The following is a 19,472-nucleotide window of genomic DNA, read 5'->3' as shown; positions in this document are numbered from 1 at the left end:
AACTGTGGTACATAACCCATTGCTTAAATCAATTTCTGTAGCAGATGACTGGAGGATAGCTAATGTAACACTAATATTTAAAAGAGGCTCCAGAGGCAATCCTGGCAATTACAGGCCAGTAAGCCTAACTTCAGAAGTATGTGAATTGGTCAAAGCCATAGTAAAGAATAGAATTATCAGACACATAGATGAATACGATTTGTTGGGGAAGAGTCAACATGGCTTTTGTGAACATGCCTTACCAATGTAATAGAATTTTTTGAGGGTGTCAACAAGAATGTGAACACGGGGGATCCAGTGGATATAGTGTATTTGGACTTTCAGAAAGCTTTTGGCAAGGTACTTCACCCAAGGCTCTTAAGCAAAGTAAGCAGTCATAGATTAAGAAGAAAGGTCCTCTCATGGATCAGTAACTGTTTAAAAGAGAAGAAACAAAGTGTAGGAATAAATGGTCAGTTCTCACAGTAGAGAGAGAGAAATAGTTGGGTCCCCAAGGATATGTACCGAGACCTGTGCTCTTCAACATATTCATAAATGATCTGGAAAAGAGGGTAACCAGTGAGGTGGCAAAATTTGCAGACAATACAAAATTATGTAAAATAGGTAAGTACAAAGCGTAATGTGAAAAGTTACAAAGGGATCTGACAACATGGGATGACTGGGCAACAAAATGGCAGATGAAATTCGATATTGATAAATGCAAATTAGTGCACACTAGAAAAATACTCCCAATTATTCATACACAATGATTGGGTCTAAATTAGTTTTTACCGCTTAAGAAAAAGATCCTGGAGTCATCACGGATAGTTTGGCTATTCTTATGTTTGTTTCTTTTTTATTAAATTATTTATAGCTATTTTGACTTCCTCTCTGTAAAATTGGGTAGGTTATCTTACAGTCATAGGCTTCCTTACAGTATTTCCAGCACTTCTATTCCGGGTGATATTTTGACACTTCTGGTTCTCCTCCCAGCTGGAAACCAAAGTTAAAAAGACATATTAGAACATTTCAGAACCTTTAAGAAATTGCAGACTATACTCGGTTATAAAAACGAACCAAGGCTTTGTGGCTGAGTATAGGAGGCCTTTTTTCCTTCATTGCTGTCTTTCTAAACGGCACTAGAAAGTGCAACAGAAATACAATACAGAAGGTCCAATAATGTTCTCTCACAAAAATCAAGAGGGGAAATTAAGTAGCAATGAGGGAAGTTGAATATTCTTTATCAGACTGACTTTACCGAAGATTTGGTTGAACCATATAACCTTAAAAGGATTACCCTGCCTGCAGTTGAATTTAATATAATGATAATTCAAATGTATAAAACATGTATACAAAGAGTTGAATAGAAAACAACAATCACATAGGAAAGGAAGGAAAAGTATCCAGAAGGACATTTAATATAGATTCCCAAGAATATATTGAGTTAACTCTACATCCCATGGGTTGTATATACACAATTACCTTATCTTAATGACTCTGCATTATCTTATGCATTTATGGAGGCTGACTTACACTAATGTAAGTTATAAATAACTGCAGTGAAGCCTTTGGAATTATCCTAGTGTAAAACTGGTGCAAGTGAAATCAAATTGGTACCTGAGTGTTCTTAAAAGTGCTAATTACTCCAATATTCAAACAGTGAAAGAAGAAAGTTAATATTAAGCACTGAACTATTAAACCTAGCACCATGCCAGTTTTTGACCACAGAGGAAAATAGTCAATGCACTTTAAAAAACAAGAAAGAGAGAGAGAGATTAAAATGTCATTGATCTAACAGATCAATGTGTAACTATATAGTTTTGAGGCATAACTAAAATATTTTTAAAGTACAGCGTTAATGATTAATCACAAGATATCAGAGCAGTTTAAAAAATATACTTAAGCTTCCAGAGTCCCTGGGCATAATGTTCTGTAGGTTTTCCTGTAGTTGTCTCTTCTTCCCTGCAAATAAAAATTATTTTCTCAGTACTGCTCCTTTTGTGCTGATCTCTTCCTGGGATAATTCGCTTGCTCTGGAAGATGAATATTGACCATATTCTGTGCAGCCTACTCTGTCAAAAGACCAGGAAATTGAGGTAAAGATCACAAGTTATTTTTAAAAAGAACAGGAGTACTTGTTGCACCTTAGAGACTAACGAACCAAAGTGAGCTTTAGCCCACAAAAGCTCATGCTGAAATAAATTTGTTAGTCTCTAAGGTGCCACTAGTACTCCTGTTCTTTTTGCGGATACAGACTAACATGGCTGCGACTCTGAAAGTTATTTTCAGTTTCCTGAAACAGTTCTTCCTCCTTTTAAGCAGAAGTAGAGTTTAAGAAGAGTATAAATCAGAGGCTCTCTGAATTAAATACCACATTGTTTGGTTTAGCTACTCATGTCCTAAAAGCCACTGCAAGTGTAGACAAAGGCTGCGTGTCAGCAGCAGTCTTTACTGGTGATGATTTTATGTTTTTCTTTCAGATCATTGTTAAAAATGTTAAGTAGTGTGGAGCCAAAAACCCATCCCTGCAGTACCCCACTAGAAAAACACGTGCTCAATGACAATTCCCCATTTTCAATGACATTTTGAGATCTCTCTGTTTACCAGTTTATCATTTAATGTGCATTTAATTTTGTATGATTCTAGATTTTTAATCAAAATATCATGTGATATTTCATGTCTTCATAATATTTCATATCATGTCTTCTTAATATTTCATATCATGTCTTCTTAAGGAAGTTCTCCATCCACTGAGCACTGGTGTACATCTCCCTCTAACCACCAAACCACAACCAAGATATAGAGTCTGACCAGCTTCATGTGCTGGGCCCAAACAAACCGACAGTCCCATGGTTGTCATAGCAACCATTGCCCTTTGGAAAGGTCATCAATCATCTTCAGGCGTATTGAAGTCATACAGAGCAAGCATATCTGATGATTTCAACAAAGGTTGAACAAAACTGTCAGGGAATCCAAGGTGTAATAGAGCAGTCTGTAAATCAGTGCTCCTCCCATTTAGATCTCATCCTGAGAATTTCTCTGTGCTGATTTCTCTTTAACCACTTTAAATATAAATATTTTCTCCCTAAGAATTCACTCAGTTGGGTAGTTTTCTGGTGTGGAGGGGAGGGGCAAGAAGCTTGATCCTGATGGTTCCATATCATGTAGCACAGTCTGGGTCCTATCCTGAAGAACCTACTTGGGAAAAACTTCTGTGAGAAATTTTTCTGTGTACAGAATTCAGGACTGAGTATTGTTCCTTCAGTTTGTTCTTCCCATTTCTTGAAATACCAAGCTATTTCTTATAGTGCTTTTCCAATTAGATAAAACCCACATCTATAATCTTTACTCATTTCTATTTGCCCAATTAATACAAGATGTAATAAATGTAATATGATATACAAGAACTTCAGGTTACTGCATGACTTGTGATTAAGACCAACAAAAAAAAATCTATTAGTTACCTTGGCAGATCTAAATAAAAGAACAATTTAAGGAAAAACAAAGCACTTAAAAATGTCATTTTGTTGCTCAGTCTTCATGCTTTTCTCTCTCCCTTTCTGGTAATTTTCCACCTTCTCACATTTTAAATAAGGGAATTTTGTATTTTAGCTTAAGCTCGTATGGAAATAAAAACACATACAATGAATGCATTCACTAGAACAATAATGGCTGAAATTATCACAGCAGTGATTGTATAAATCAAAGCAGCCACAAGACAGCCTTACCTGATAAACTCTGTGTGTGTGTGTATAGCTTAAACGTAGCAAGAAAGAGAAGTAGATAGAGAGATGCGTTCTCAAGAGGAAATATATATTTTCAGAGAAGGAGAAAGACTTATAATTATGGTTAGATGTATTTTCCAAGTAGACAGTGGTTCCCTCTCTTTTGGAGTTGGAAGCTCTGTATGTGATGGATGGGCTCCCCCCAGTCTCCTTTATGTCTTGCTCTGGAGTTATTTCCATATTTCACCCATCACCTCCATTCTCTCCTTCTCACCATCCCCTTTCCAATTTTCTTATTTCCTCTCCCCCACCCATAATTTCTTTCTCTTCCCACCCCCTCCTGCCTTTTTGCAAGGTTTTTCCTCCCCTTCCCTGAAGATCCCACTTCACAGTCTCTTACTTACAATTCACTTTTATTTCTCCTCCTGTTCTCTCTCCCCTCAATCCTTCTTCTTTCTCTCTTTTCCCTTTTTTTTCTTTCATTTCTCATCCCTTATCTCTCTCTCTCACTGAGTTCCATCTTCATTCTTTCTCCCTGTTGTTACATCCATTTCTCTCTCCTCTTTCCTTCCTGTCTACCAGCTCGCTGTCATCTTCTCACTCTCCTGGCCTTTCCCACACCTCTCTTCTAGCTCTCTTACAACGTCTACCCAACTTTCCCCCTTTTCCCTGGTGGCTTCCTTTCTCTCCCTCCCTGTGCTTACAGAAGAGCTCAGTGCTGTTACCAAAACAGAAAACAGGCTGGGGTCAAATGGCTTGATGGGAGGCTGCTTGAAATCATTGGACAGGTAAACAAGAAACTGCCAGCTATTGTCTTCTCCCTGGCTTCAGCCAAAGCCAAATTAAGGCAATCTGATGTCCCAGTCACACTTATGACATAGGTCCCTCCCATAGCTCCACCCCCAACTGTGAATCGATATGTCAGGGTGCTCCCTTCCCAGAGAGGGAAGTGACAGTAGCAAGGAACTCCCTAGTCCCCATTAAGAAGTGGCAGTAGGGAGAAGAAGCAGGTGTCTTTTCACCCCTCAGAGAGATAGGAAAGGCAGCAGGGCTTTCCCTACAATACTTATCCCATCATATGGGGTGTATCTACTTGGGTGGCTGGGTCACTACACTCTTCTCCTCTTTCCTCTGATGGGCAGTGTCAGCAGGACCCCCGAGAACAATTATTCTGGATTCCTAGCCCTCCATGGAGAAGAACTGGACATTTCATACCTTTCAGAGCTCTTGTTTCAGGCTGTCTGCAGACTCACATGGACATCACAGCATCAGTTTACACTTGCTTCACATTTTCTAGCTTTTCTTTGCAAACACAGGGGCTAGAGGCTTTTTTTTTTTAAATAAAATCCTAGATTCTGATGTCATGTGAGTCCAGGAGCTAAGCCTTAGGACTGGGACATATGCCTTAATGTTGCTCTGGCTTCCGCGAAAGATAAGCAATGATTTTGTATTTTGAGAAGGAGCAAGGCAATTGCCCCAACTCTCAGTCGTCTCTTTTTCAATCTGTCCTGGTTTCCTCTGCTGCTATACTCTCCTTCTACCGCTGGTTTCATGGGAGCCAATCACTGTAAACACAGGGAAAGGGTCAGTTTTTGGAGATGAGATGTTCCTTCTATTTATTTTCTACACTACCATTGCCTCTAATGGGCTCCAGCAGTCACATGCAGCAAGAATCACTATGCCCCTCCCTATGCAGTGGGCTTATGCCTTGTAAGGGAGCCTGACTCGTGGGTTGGGAGCTAAGACAATAAGAAAGAAAGAAAACTGAGTAAAGGAGACTGTCTTTATTTTCTCTCCATTGCTTAAAGAAGAGCTTGCAAATACAACTAAAATACTGGCCCCATTGAAGTCTATCTGAGGTTTGTCATTGATTTCAGTATTTCACCATCTGCCTTTTTGCACCAATTAGACCCATTGTGCACTCCTTAGAGCTTTACTTTTTTCACAAGTTGATGCACATCTTATTCTTCACTCGCTGTCTCAACACTTCCTGAGCCAGGGCTGTAGTCTCTAGCCATTCTTTGTGTTATATATGGAGATATACCTATGTGGAACTGGAAGGGACCCTGAAAGGTCATTGAGTCCAGCCCCTGCCTTCACTAGTAGGACCAAGTACTGATTTTGCCCCACATCCCTAAGTGGCTCCCTCAAGGATTGATCTCACAAGCCTGGGTTTAGTAGGCTGATGCTCAAACCACTGAGCTATCCCTGCCTCTCTTTCTCCCACCTCTCTTATCGAGTAATTTTTGTTTGTCACCTGATATCCCCACCCAAAAGAAGAAGAAGCTGAAGGAAAAGCATATATACCACAGAGCTAAGTACAGAACTATTGACTTGTTGAGACCAAGGTCAAAGGGAATGACTATAGTTCTCCTTCTGAAGAGGCAAAGTCCCCTTGTTCTTAGAAACCCTACTATTTTCACCTTGTTATTACATAGTGACATTCTCCTGAGTGAGTGTCCTAAGATATCATAACTCTGTCCCGGACGTAGGAGAAGGAAGTACATTTGCCCTGGGCTTCTTTTAGTGGGGAGTAAGAAATTGATGGGAATAATAACTTCTTGCCACTGGAACACTTGTTTTGCCTTGTGCTCTTCTTCCAGTTTCATTTTTTTCATGTTGGAGGATCCATTCTTTAGTTTGGATTTTCTCTCTTCACTCTTGTGCCATACATGTGCTTAGTTGGTCAGCAAGTAACACAAATCTAGTAAAACCTAAGGCAATCTTTGTGATTGGCGCCATCTAGTGGGAACCCTAAAATCTTCCTAGACGACATTACCTCAGTATTTGCTGCATTACTATAAACCTCCTTGTACTTGCTGTAGTGAGTGCCTAGGATACACTGCTGTTACTGAAGTAACATTGAGCTTTCTAAGGCAATTGGCATGATATAAATAGTACCACTGTTTGCATGTTTTTGTGTTTTAATGCAGTTGTGCATTGATATACAGATGATCATATATAACATTTTGTCAAACGTTTAATACATTGGTTGCTAACTGTACCCAATGGGCTGTGTCCTGTTGGAATCCCTCTTCATGTCCAATACCAATCAAGCTCATGAAATGTTCTTCAGTGTGGTAGCTTGTAAACCCTGTGCATGGAATCGAATATATTGTCCAAGGGATTTTTTTAATGTAAGACAAAGTAAGGTCTGCAAGATTTGTCTTACAAATCACTTTCAGAAATGACACACATTTAAATTTAAAACAGGTAGCGTATTTAATCTTGTAGTGTTCTCCTTTGGATGTAATGCCTGCCAATGGTCCTGATCATGCTAATTGGTTTGCTACCTTGGACCCTTAAAGCGCTCATGAAGTCCCATGAACTCAACAGGGTACTATGTGGATGCAAAGGTCCACTTGTATGGATTCCTTTGCAGGATTGTGGCCTATAACTCTATGTTTAGTTACCGTAAGTTTAGATCTGATGGTTCCTGATCCAAAGGCATCTTTCCTTTGACTTCAATGGGCTTTGGAAGAAGCCCATAGTGTGTATTTGTGTTACCCCTAAAGCTGCTGCAATTGTATAGATACTATTGATACAAATGTCAAAAATAAAAGTTCAGATTTTCTCCTGGTATAACTTCACTCAATTTATTGGAATTATGCCAGCAGAGAATTCGTTCCATCTTCTTTTGCAAGCTGTGCCCTTTTTACAGAGTTTTCAGTGGCTGTAATTCATATGTAGCGTCTGTTTGCCCATCATTTTTCTTAAAAGCCAAGGAGAATAAATAAGTTACAAGGAGACCCATGAAGAACTTACCATTCACCTCAGTGATAGAAATAGTGGTGTGATTTCTTTTGTGGAGTGAGGAAGTCTGAGGGGTTGTTTTGGTTTTTGTTAGTTTGGTTTGGGTTTTTTTTGTTTCATTTACCATTTTAGTAGCAACAGGAATGAAAATGACTAGAAATGAGCCACAAAATAAAAGAGTAATGTCTAATAAGCACACACAGAATTTCTACTGAAAAAAGCATTGTCTTATTGTGTACACACTTTTTGTTTTGTTTTTTTTGTTTGTTTTACCTACCCACTCCAGAATGTGTATTTGCTGACTGTTACTCTCATTATGTTTCCCTACCATTTAGGAGATAGTCAATTTCAACTGTCGCAAGCTGGTTGCCACAATGCCTCTTTTCGCTAACGCAGACCCCAATTTCGTGACAGCCATGCTGAGCAAGCTTCGCTTTGAGGTGTTCCAACCCGGCGATTATATTATCCGAGAAGGGGCTGTGGGTAAAAAGATGTATTTCATTCAACACGGGGTCGCTGGTGTCATCACTAAATCCAGTAAGGAGATGAAGCTGACAGATGGCTCTTACTTTGGAGGTGAGTAATAAGGAAATGTATGAGAACATATGGGGTGAATGTGCTAGAACAAAACACGTTCAAATGTTAGACATATAGAGATATTAGAATGTGTCTGGTGAGCATTTGTTGCCTAGAGAATTCTTATGGCAGAGAATAGTGCTTTCAGTATTTTTGAATAATACATTTAGAGACTACTTCCAATTTCAGTGATAGGTTATCCTCTCCAGCTGGGAGCTTTCTCAGGTAGTTCCTAAAGTAATATTCTCAATTAAACTGTCTGATTTCAAAGTGACATTGAATTAAGAACACTCTTAGGTAATGTGCTGTATCTTACTAAGGAATACAATAATTTGCAAAGTAATTTTTAACAGACTGAAATATTTCTAAGGTAAAATAAGCATAATTCATCTTCTTTAAAGGGGGTTGTGGGTTTTTGGACACCAATGTGAAAGTATATCGACATGATAAACTCCAATGTATAAAAAAGTTAGAGAGTTGATAAAAGACCATTAATATATGGGATTCTTCTGATAGCCTCCCTGGAGCTTTCAGACTGGTATTAGTGCTCTTACACTAATTTTTAACAATCAGCAATGATTAGAGTTCAAGTATGTGCTGGCATCTCTAATGGACTAGACAGCTCCCTGTTAGATGTAAGTTAAAAAGACCTAAGCATCAATTTTGGTCCAATTTAATTCAATTCACTGGTAACCCTAATGAAAATCTGATTTCCATTTAACTGAAAGTATATGAAATATGTACAGATGGATGAGGATATACCTTTTTACATATAATATCTGACCAGTATGAAAATATATCAGCTGTGATAAGATATTCTAGTGCAATAGAATAGGAATCTTCTGCTAAGAGAAGCAATAGGTCTGATTTTCAGAAGTGCTGAGCACCTGGAGCTATCATTAGCTGCCACTGGAGTTGCAGGTCTGGCTCATACCTAGTTAGTTTCTGTATTAATTTTAGCTGAATCCCATGAAACATTGAAAAATTATATCAAAAGCCTTTCAGAATTGTTTAGTTGCATTTAAAGCCTAACAAGTGACATTTAGATGTACAGAAATGAAAAGCTCAGAGCTGTGAACTTAGCTCAGTTCTTGTTTGAACTGGGGCATGTAGTTCTTTACAGAAGTATTCTGAAACCTCTCCTACTGTCCTGGCCAGCAGGCGTTGTCACTCCACAGTAGCACTTTCCAGGTGATTTATGCCAGTGATTGCAGTATCCGTTAAATAAAGGAATCATGTGCTTATCCTATCATGTGCTTGGAGGCAAGGCACAAAATTGTATTTGCTACAGAGTGGAGATTAAGGAGAAAGAAAAGGTTGAAGGATGAAGAAGTCAAACAACCTTGGTCTCCTTTAGGCTTAGGCAGTGCACCAAAAATTTACTGATTCTGAGAGTGGATGGGCAAGGAGCTGTATTCTGAAAATGTCAAAAGCACTTCTAGACCAAAAGAGCAAAAATGCATGTCTATATGCTGTGTTGACTAATTGCAGCAGCATTCCTGAGGACAATACAGTATATCGTGAAAGTCCAGAATACGTCTTATACCCTAAAAGGGAAACACCAGCATCCTGCTGTGTATCAAAAAAAGGTGAACCAAGTTACAAAAACATAGAACAAAACTTAAACAAAGGAAACTCAAAGTTCTGTCCTATATCAATGGCTGTAGAAATTATTATAGATGGAGCTGAAAGTGATGCCTACAATTAAGGCTTTCTGACATTTTCCCCATAAAAAGACTGTTTTCACTTGCTTATAACTTTGCCAAACTTCAGCTAGTTGGGATGAAATTTTCCATACATGGTGTCTGCCTTAGGCTCAGTATTTTTTTAAAAAAGTTTCAGCAAAATGTTTTTGTGAATAAAGTTAAGGGGAAATATATTTGGCTCACATTTTAAAAACTCCAGTTATGGAGATTCCACAATCTCTCTAGGCAATATATTCCAGTGCTTAACCACCCTGACAGTTAGGAAATTTTGCCTAATATCCAACCTAAACCTCTCTTGCTGCAATTTAAGCCCATTGTTTCTTGCTCTATCCTCAGAGGAGAACATTTTTTCTCCCTCCTCCATGTAACAACCTTTTATGTACTTGAAAACTGTTTTCATGTCCCCCTCACTCGTCTCTTCTTCAGACTAAATGAGGGTGACCAGATGTCCCGATTTTATAGGGTCATTCCTGATTTTGGGGGCTTTTTCTTATTCAGGCGCCTATTACCCCCCACCACCGTCCTGATTTTTTACACTTGCTATGTGGTCACCCTCGACTAAACAAGCCAATTGTTTTCAATCTTTCCTCATAGTTCACATCTTCTAGACCTTTAATTATTTTTGTTGCTCTTCCCTGGGACTTTCTCCAATTTGTCCACATCTTTCCTGAAATGTGGCTCCCAGAAGTGACACAATACTCCAGTTGAGGCTGTATCAGCATAGAGTAGAGCAGAAGAAGTAGTTCTTGTGTCTTGCTTACAACACTCCTGCTAATAAATCGGAGAATGATGTGTGCTTTTTTTGCAACAGTGTTGCACTGTTGACTCATATTTAGCTCCACAATGGCCCCTAGATCCCTTTCCTCTGTACTTCTACTGAGGCAGTCATTTCCCATTTTTTTATGTGTGCAATTGATTGTTCCTTCCTAAGTGGAGTACTTTGCATTTGTCCTTATTGAATTTCAACATATTTATTCAGACTGTTTCTCCAGTTTGTCCAGATCATTTTGAATTTTAATTCTGTCCTCCAAAGCACTTGCAACCTCCCCCTCTCTATCCCAGCTTGGTATCATCCGAAACTTTATAAGTGTACTCTCTATGCCATTATCTAAATCATTGATGAAGATATTGAACAAAACTGGATCCTGACTGATTCCAGTGGGACACCACTTGATATGCCATTCCAGCTTGACTGTGAACCACTGATAATTACTCTCTGGGAATGTTTTTTCAACTAGCTATGCAGCCACCTTATAGTAGCTCCATCTAGGTTGTGTTTCCCTAGTTGTTTATGAGAAGGTAATACGAGACAGTATCAAAAGCCAAGATATACCACATCTACTGCTTCCTTACTATCCACAAGGTTTGTTACTCTGTCAAAGAAAGCCATTAGGTAAGTTTGACACAATTTGTTCTTGACAAATCCATGCTGACTTTTACTTATCACCTTATTATCTTCTAGGTGTTTGCAAATTGATTATTTAATTATTTGCTCAATTTTCTTTCTGGGTGCTAAAGTTAAGCTGACTGGTCTGTAATTCCCGGGGTAGTCCTTATTCCCCTTTTTATATAGGAGCACGATATTAGCTGTTTTCCAGTCCTCTGGAATCTCTCCCATAACTTTTCGAAGATAAGAGATTAAAAAGACTTGGACTTTTCAGCTTGGAAAAGAGACGACTAAGGGGAGATATGATAGAGGTCTATAAAACCATGACTGGTGTGGACAAGGTAATTAAAGAAGTGTTGTTTACTCCACATAACACAAATGAAATTAATAGGCATCAGGTTTAAAACAAACAAAAGAAAATATTTCTTCACATAATGCACAGTCAACTATGGAACTCTTTGCCAGAGGATGTTGTGAAAGCCAAAACTATAAAAGGGTTAAAAGAGAACTAGATAAGCTTATGGAGGATAGATCCATCAATGGCTATTAGCCAAGATGCGTAGGGAAGCAAAACCATGCTCTGAAGTGTCCCTAGCCTCTGGGAATAGGTGACAGGGGATGGATCACTTGATGATTACCTGTTCTGTTCATTCCCTCTGAAGGATCTGACATTGGCCACTGTCAAAAGACAGCATAGTGGGCTAGGTGGACCACTGGTTTGACCCAGTATGGCTGTTCTTATGTTCTAATCGTTAATGGCTCCGATATCTCTTCAGTCACCTCCTCGTGTATTCTATGATGTATTTCATCAAAGCATGGCAACTTGAAGACATATAACTTTTCTAGCTTATGTTCTCTATGGTAGATGTCCAATTGCTACTAAACTCTTTGGTGAAAACTGAATCAAAAAAAGTCGTTTAGCACTACTGCCACTTCCACATTTTTTGTTATTGTTATTGAGTAACGGGCTCACCTTGTCTTACTTTAATCTCATTTTGTGCCTTAGCCTTTCTAATATTATCCCTACATGCTTGTGTTGTTTGTTTATATTCATCCTTCAGAATTTGACCTTGTTTGCACTTTTTGTAGGACTCTTTTTTGAGTTTCAGATCATTGAAGATCTCCTGGTGAAGCCAGGGTGGTCTCTTGCCTACGTAGTGGGATAGTTTGCTCTTGTGCCCTTAATAATGTCTTCTTGAAAAATTGCCAAATTTATTGAACTGGTTTTCCCCTTAGACTTGCTTCCAATGGGATCTTACCTACCAATTCCCTGAGTTTGTTAAAGTTTGTCTTCTTGAAATCTATTATCTTTATTGTGCTGTTTTCCTCCTACCATTCCTTAGAATCATGAATTCTATCATTTCATGATCACTTTCACCCAAGCTGCCTTCCACTTTCAAATTCTCAACCAGTTCCTTCCTTTTTCTCAAAATCAACTCTATAACAGCCTCTCCCCTAGTAGTTTTCTCCACCTTCTGAAATAAAAAAAAATCTCTAACTTCTTGTATAATCTGTGCCCTGCTGTGTTATTTTCCAATAGATGTCCAGTATAATATTGTGCCAATTTTTAAAAAGGGTCAATGCAATAGCCCAAGTAATTAACCAGGTAATTTTAGGCCTGTCAGCCTGATGTTGATCCTGGGCAAAGTAATGGAGTGGCTGATCTGGGACTTGATTAATAAAGAATTAAAGGAGGGTAACGTAATTAATGCAAATCAACATGGGTTTATGGAAAATAGATTCTGTCAAACTAACTTGATATCATTTTTTGCCTCTATTACCAGTCTGGTTAATAGAAGTAATAGCATTTTCTTAACATACTTAGAAAGGCATTTGACTTGATACCACTTGACGTTTTGATTAAAAAACTAGAATGACATAAAATTAACTTATTAAATTGATTAAAAACTGGCTAACTGATAGATCTCGAAATATAATTGTAAGTGGGGATTGTCATCAAGTGGGTGTTTCCAGTGGAGTCCCACAAGGAATGATTCCTGCCCCTACATTATTTAATATTTTTATCAATGACGTGGAAGAAAACATTAAAATCATCACTGATAAAATTTGCCGATGGACCAAAAATTGGGGAAATGGTAAATAATGAAGAGGACAGGTCACTGATTTAGAACCATTGGGATTGTTTGGTAAAGTCAGTGCAAGCAAAGAAATATGTGTTTTGATGCTACTAAATGCAAATGTATATATCTAGGAATGAAGAATATAGGCCATACTTACAAGATGGGGTACTCTATCCTGGGAAGCAGTGACTCTGAAAATGATTTGGGGTTATGGTGGATAATATGTAATTACTGGAAAGAATCTTGTTATATAGCCCTGATCTAATACATCACTTAAGCATAAAGTTAGGCATGTGTTTATGTGCCATGCTGGATCAGGGCTAGCACTTAAGCATGTGCCTAACTTTAACTTTATTCTTAAATTATGTGCTGGATTGGGATCTATGTTTCTGGATTAGGAAAGAGAGAGAGAGAGGGAGAGAGAGAGAGAAAGCTCAAGCACACTTTTCTAGTCATAGCCTCTTAAGTAGTACCTACTAGAACAGATACTTCTGGGAGCCAGTTCAGTGCTCTGTTGTTGTTTTATTTGCTTTCTTGCTCATGGACAAATGGCTGCTTTCTCACCATTGTCCTGATCCTTCTTTTATTGAAATCACTGGCAAAACTCCCACTAAAGCAGGATCAGGCCTTATGTCCCCAAGCCAACTGCCTCTAGCTGGTGTCCTCTCCATCTGGTTCCTTACCTATGTTTATATAAATCTGTCCTTTATTTAAATCCCAGGAAACACATTCCAAGCAACTATAGTCCTTTTAACAGATATGCTTTTTGAACCCAGGGGAATCAAATATTGACCTATTGCTATAAAACCCCAAACCAAAGCCACTTACACTATAGTTTCTTTTTAATTATTTCTTCATTAAATAGTTTCTAATAACTGATATACGAAAGAATGCAGTCTGATACATATCTATACATCATTTGACAGGGTACATTATTAATAATTTTAACCCTTTAGGATTCCATAATGATGTCCTCTGTGTCTGCAGCTGGAAAGGATCTTAAATTTCAAATGTTCAAGTGTTCACTGATTGTGTCCTGGTTAAGACACATACTCAGCTGTGTCTTTCCAATTCCTCTCCTACATTGATCCTTCCACACCTCTTTTCTATTTTCTCAGGCTCTTCACTGGCCACATGGCCAAAATTGTGAACTTTACCTTTTATTGGTTCATAAATTGCTGAAAATCTCAGTTTGCTGTCATCTTATTCTGAGAACTTCCAGGGACTAGACATAAGACTAAAAGAAAGAGATGCATACCTGATTTTTATGAAGGGCTGGCTCAAAGTTTAAGTATCCAGTGAACAAGTTCCTAGCTTCGTGAGAGAAGACAAAATATATTTTGTGCAATTTATTCAAAGTCAGAGAAATGCCACCAACTCTGTTGGACAACCTTATTGGGGTAGTACCCGTATAAATAAAGCAGATTTTTGTGCCCGCTGACATTTTAATTTTCTTAAAATAGACTATTCATTAACATATTTATGGCATCTTACTTTCTACTCTGGTTATTTACAATAATACTGTTGTCTATGTATCTCATAGCATACTGTGGGGTTTTTATATTTTATTTTTATTAAGTTATTGACTATCTTTTTAACAGTAATCCTTCCATACTTGAACATTTTATAAATTGTATCTTCTGTTCACTTCAGCCTCGTGAAGACCAGTTAGGCAAAACTATTTTGATCTACCTATTATTTATAAACGTCTTCCCCATTTCAGAAGCGTAACTGTCAGTATATTTTAGGTCAGTGCAGTGGAAAATAATACCATGGGAAATATTGAGTCACTTTAGATTATATTTTGTCACTCTTGTTTTTCTGGGTGCACTGTAGGTAGCACATTTTTACTGGGGTACTTTTAAGCAATCATAGTATAATGTACCTCTAAACTCAGGAAGAAATTGCAATTTAAGGGCCTGGTTATCCACTGATTTGCATCTTGTCATATACACCTCTGCAGGGTGATGTGACAGGGTTTACACCCACTTTACACAAAGGCAAATTACTATATAAATTTCAAGGCATTGGAGAATTAATGCTTTCAGGGTATACACCCCAATCCAGCATAGCATTTAAGCACATGCTTAATTTTAAACACATAAGTAGATCCATTTAAGTCAGCAGGACTATGAACATACATAAAGATAAACACATGCTTATATGCTTTTCGTGATGACATTCTTTGTCCTCATACCAACCTACGCATATAAATATAGTTTTCAATTGAGCTACATTGGGTTGGAATTCTGATAATATACTTCCAGTTTTAAACAAACTATACAGCAATTGAGTTGAGTTGATTTGGACTTGTCACTGTATTGTGTGTGATATTGTATACCATATTTTGCTTTTTTTTTTTAAATGGAACCCATTACATGTGGGACCAGAAGTAGTAACTTTATGTGATTTTTTTCAGGTAACTTCTTTGTATTATTGGAAGAGGATATGGAGGTCAGGCCATTGTCAGAAACATGCAGTTGATTTTTTTAAGGCTTTTTTTCCACACTAGGTCAAATCTTAAAGATCGATAGTATATAAACATCAAATGATCATCAGCCCAAATTATGGCCCTCACTTCTATGCACACATGTACAAATCATGCTAGAAGTGGTATTTAAAAGTAGTTTTAGTAGTGGACACAAATGAAGATCAGAACACCTCTACAGTTTGGGGATAAGAGAGGGCTCAGAATCGGATTTTGCAAGTGACACCTATCTTTAGAGTGGGCCAAAAGAAAACTCAGCTCCAAACTTTTGAGTGTTCAGGATCCAGATCTGAATTTTGCAGTTTGAACCTAGTTAAGCGAGGAGGCCCTTACATTGTGAATAAGAAGAATTTAAGAAAATTGAATATAAATAGAAATGTTTTCATGAGATGTTTGATTTCAATTAGAATATTTGTATTTATAATTAATATTATTTAATTATAATTAAAATAATATAAAATAAAATTATAAAAAATATTAATATTTTATTAATATTTGTGCTCAGCCTTGTACAAAATGCAGAAAAACAAAGTCATTGCCTGAGGAGTTAACAATCTAAAGACAAAATTTTCAAGCTAGCATTCCTAAGATTGAAGCTATCCCTAAGACATCTAAATAAGTGGCCTGGTTTTGAGAGGTATTGAGCATGGCGTCAACAAAAGAAGCTGTGAACACTGGGAGCAAAGTCAGATATGGTTCCTCTACATCTCCAAAAATACGGGTCACTTACTTAGACACCTAACTATAAATTTAAGTTCCTAACTCTTGGCACCTAAATGGAACATTTTTGGCTTTAAAAAACAAAGAGAAATCAGACAATGAACGCACCACGAGACTCACACATGAGAACCAGAAAGTGCAACTGACCAGAAAAAGACCAAAAACAAAATAAAAAATTACTGGGCTGTTTTCATTCTTTAAGTTGAGTGAAATACACAAAATAAGGAAGCAGCATAAATGGTGAAATGTAAATTAGATTTAGATAGAATATTCAGAAAGTTATGGGTGTCTCAAAATGAGGATAGAATGGAAATTGTTTTACATCCTTAATTATAATTGATAATGGCCAGTGTCCCTTTTAATAATCATAATAATAATAATACAAAGCACTTTACACATTCCAGGCTTTCCCTGATGAACTGCACCTCTGTTAAACTAAAGCTTTCACAACTCCTCAATATGTATTCCCACATGCTCCAGTGTTGATAGCCTTCCTGACAAAAAACCTGGTTTTGGAAGATAGCAGTATTGTTTTCCTTTCCCTTTCTTTTAAAATTTCTTTTCTTTTCTGTAAAAATACATCTTCTCTTTGAGATTTGTTTGCATTTTAAATTTTGTTGACGTGCAAGTGATTCATTTAGTCAGATGTCACATGGTCCTTTGATTCCTACTGACTCTCATAACACTGGATTGGGAGGGATGTCTTTCATTTATCACAACAGAATGTCAAGATAATTTCGCAACATCAATTTCGGTTTTGCTGCCAGCTGTTCATGAATCAAAAATCTGAAGAGCTGCGTAGCACAGCATATAGTTACTTTTGTAGAGAATGGAAACCAGTACTCATTTAGACTGCCTCAGCTACATTCAAATTGTAATCTAGATACTCATGGCTGACACTATAGTGTATGGTCTATACAAAAAGACCTAAAGCAAACTACAGAATCTTTCATGGTTTTAAAGTTTATGCCCCAGTGAAAAATTGATGACATTAAAAGGTAGGTCCTACTCGAGGTTTGCAGGGAATTAAAAAAAAAAAAGAGGCAGAAATACTGAAGCGCAACATTCAAGAAACCAAACCTTATCATATAAAACATTTGCTCTCCTTTTCTGTTTTGGATATAGCTGAGTGAAAATCTAATTCCCACTGACTTCTGAACTAGAAGAATAATAGTGGATAAAGTTTACAATGGACCCAGGAGTGTGAAATTGTATTTCCAGTTCTGTGAACGGTGAATTAGGAAAGTTGATGACTGAATCCTTTATCCAGTCTTTTACTAGTAGGGAGGGAAAATCTTTGGCTTGCAGATAATTGCCATAAAGTTGAGGAGCAGAAACCTCCTCTGTTAAGCATTAAAGCCCCATTGGTAATAGTTTAATTATTTCTTGATGCATTTTGAATATAAAAAAAGAAATAACACCAGCATGCTAATATCCTGTCCATTTCACCCAACAAAAAATGAAAAGATTAGATTGCCTGTCCAAAACATTTAGATTGCTGTGATTCTCTTTCCTCCTTCAGCTGATGAAAGCTGCCATATGGCCTAAATAGTGGCTTGCCTATTTAGACAACAGTGTAATATGCCTAGTGCATGATGAAACACCAGCTCCCTGCTGAGAAATTGGAGCAGTAGTCAGCTTTCCTCAGCTGGAAGGACACTGTTCATTATATCCTGCAATCTGGATTCTATAGCAGACAACAAAAGACTGAGCAGGACTTTATTTAAAGTTCTTTAGCTCACAAATACATAGCAGATTTGAAAATCCATGTAGGATCTTCCAACCAGTAGTACTTTATTTTAACATGCAGCGCCATCATTAGAATAAATAGCAGCCAGTTTACTTAATCATCTCTGTACCAAACTTATCTGTAAAGCAAAAATCTGCCTCTAGAGCCCTTTTACAGTTTCTGATCTTTGGCTCCTACTTCAAACGAAGTATGTGCACATATTTCTGACATGCCATCTACCAAATTGTTGGATGTTTCTTTTTTTAAAATGACTATTCTAGCCCATCCCTAAGCTAGGGCAGTGTCTGATATGATGAACAGAGCCAGTTCACATTCATCTAAAGTGCCAACTAACCATTTGACTCATTTCTGTTTCCTGTATCAGCATAATTCATCTATTTGTCACCAAATTATTGCTTCAAGGCAACTGCACACTGTTATGTTGCTAATTTGACTTTATTTTCAATCTCTAATCAAATGTTAATGTGACATTGCTAGTTGAGTAATTACATTCTGAGTGTAATTTATATGGGAAATGAAGTGACAATAACTGGATAGGTGCCACTGTGTCCGCTAGGCTTTACTGCTTCTTGAAAAGAGAATGGTGCCACACTTTTTCATAGGACCATACAACTGGAGATAGAAAAGCCCTGTTATGGCATCTACTCTATCTCCTTCCTCATTCACCAAAAGGCATTAACTTTTTTTCACTGATTTTAAGCAGCGGCTCCTATGTATGAAGCTGGAGTTGGATTGCCACCACCTTCACAATAATTTTCTGTAGGGGATTGGGCAGAAAATGGCAAAAAATGTTAACATCAAAGGTGGCATGTTGATACAATTAACTATGGCCATGATCATCTTCCCACTAAAATCAATACTAAAAGTCTCACTGATTTCAGTGGAGCTGGGTCAAGACCTATATGTATACCTCTCCAAAGTTCTAAGTTCTTCTTTAAGTGATGGTCCCTATTGTATTCCACTGTGGGTTGTGTGTGAGCACCATGCCCCTGGAGCCAGAGAATTTGAAAGTAGTGAAAGTAGTGCCTGTTGGTCCATGTATCAGTGCCTCGTGCCAAGGAGATAAAGGGTGCAGCAGACCAACCGCCTCTCAAGTTCGTTCTCACCACCGCATGGTCCGGGTGGGAACCTCCAGTGTCCATAGCTTCGGATTCATCCTACAAAATAAGAATTAGGTTTAGTTTTGTAAATAAGTTTTACAGGTTTTATAGTCTATAGTTTAATATTTTATGGATTTATTAATATTTAGATTTAGTCTCTCCGGGGAACTCCCCCCAGCCCTGTCCTCCATTCAGGTACTAGACTAT

General features: G+C 37.7%; 1 protein-coding gene across 1 annotated transcript in view; it reads left to right on the top strand.

Annotated features, from left to right (window-relative positions):
• HCN1 (hyperpolarization activated cyclic nucleotide gated potassium channel 1) overlaps positions 1-19,472 on the top strand; it is a 288,556-nt gene that overhangs the window by 250,754 nt on the left and 18,330 nt on the right. The window contains exon 6 of the mRNA XM_039542782.1: positions 7,793-8,033. Within this exon, the coding sequence (XP_039398716.1) occupies positions 7,793-8,033 (241 nt within the window). The remainder of the gene's footprint in view (positions 1-7,792; positions 8,034-19,472) is intronic.

Source organism: Mauremys reevesii, linkage group 6, assembly GCF_016161935.1.
Source record: "Mauremys reevesii isolate NIE-2019 linkage group 6, ASM1616193v1, whole genome shotgun sequence".
NCBI classification, from domain to species: Eukaryota; Metazoa; Chordata; order Testudines; family Geoemydidae; genus Mauremys; species Mauremys reevesii.
Note: the sequence above shows the minus strand (reverse complement) of the source record. Positions and strands in the feature narration are given on the sequence as shown.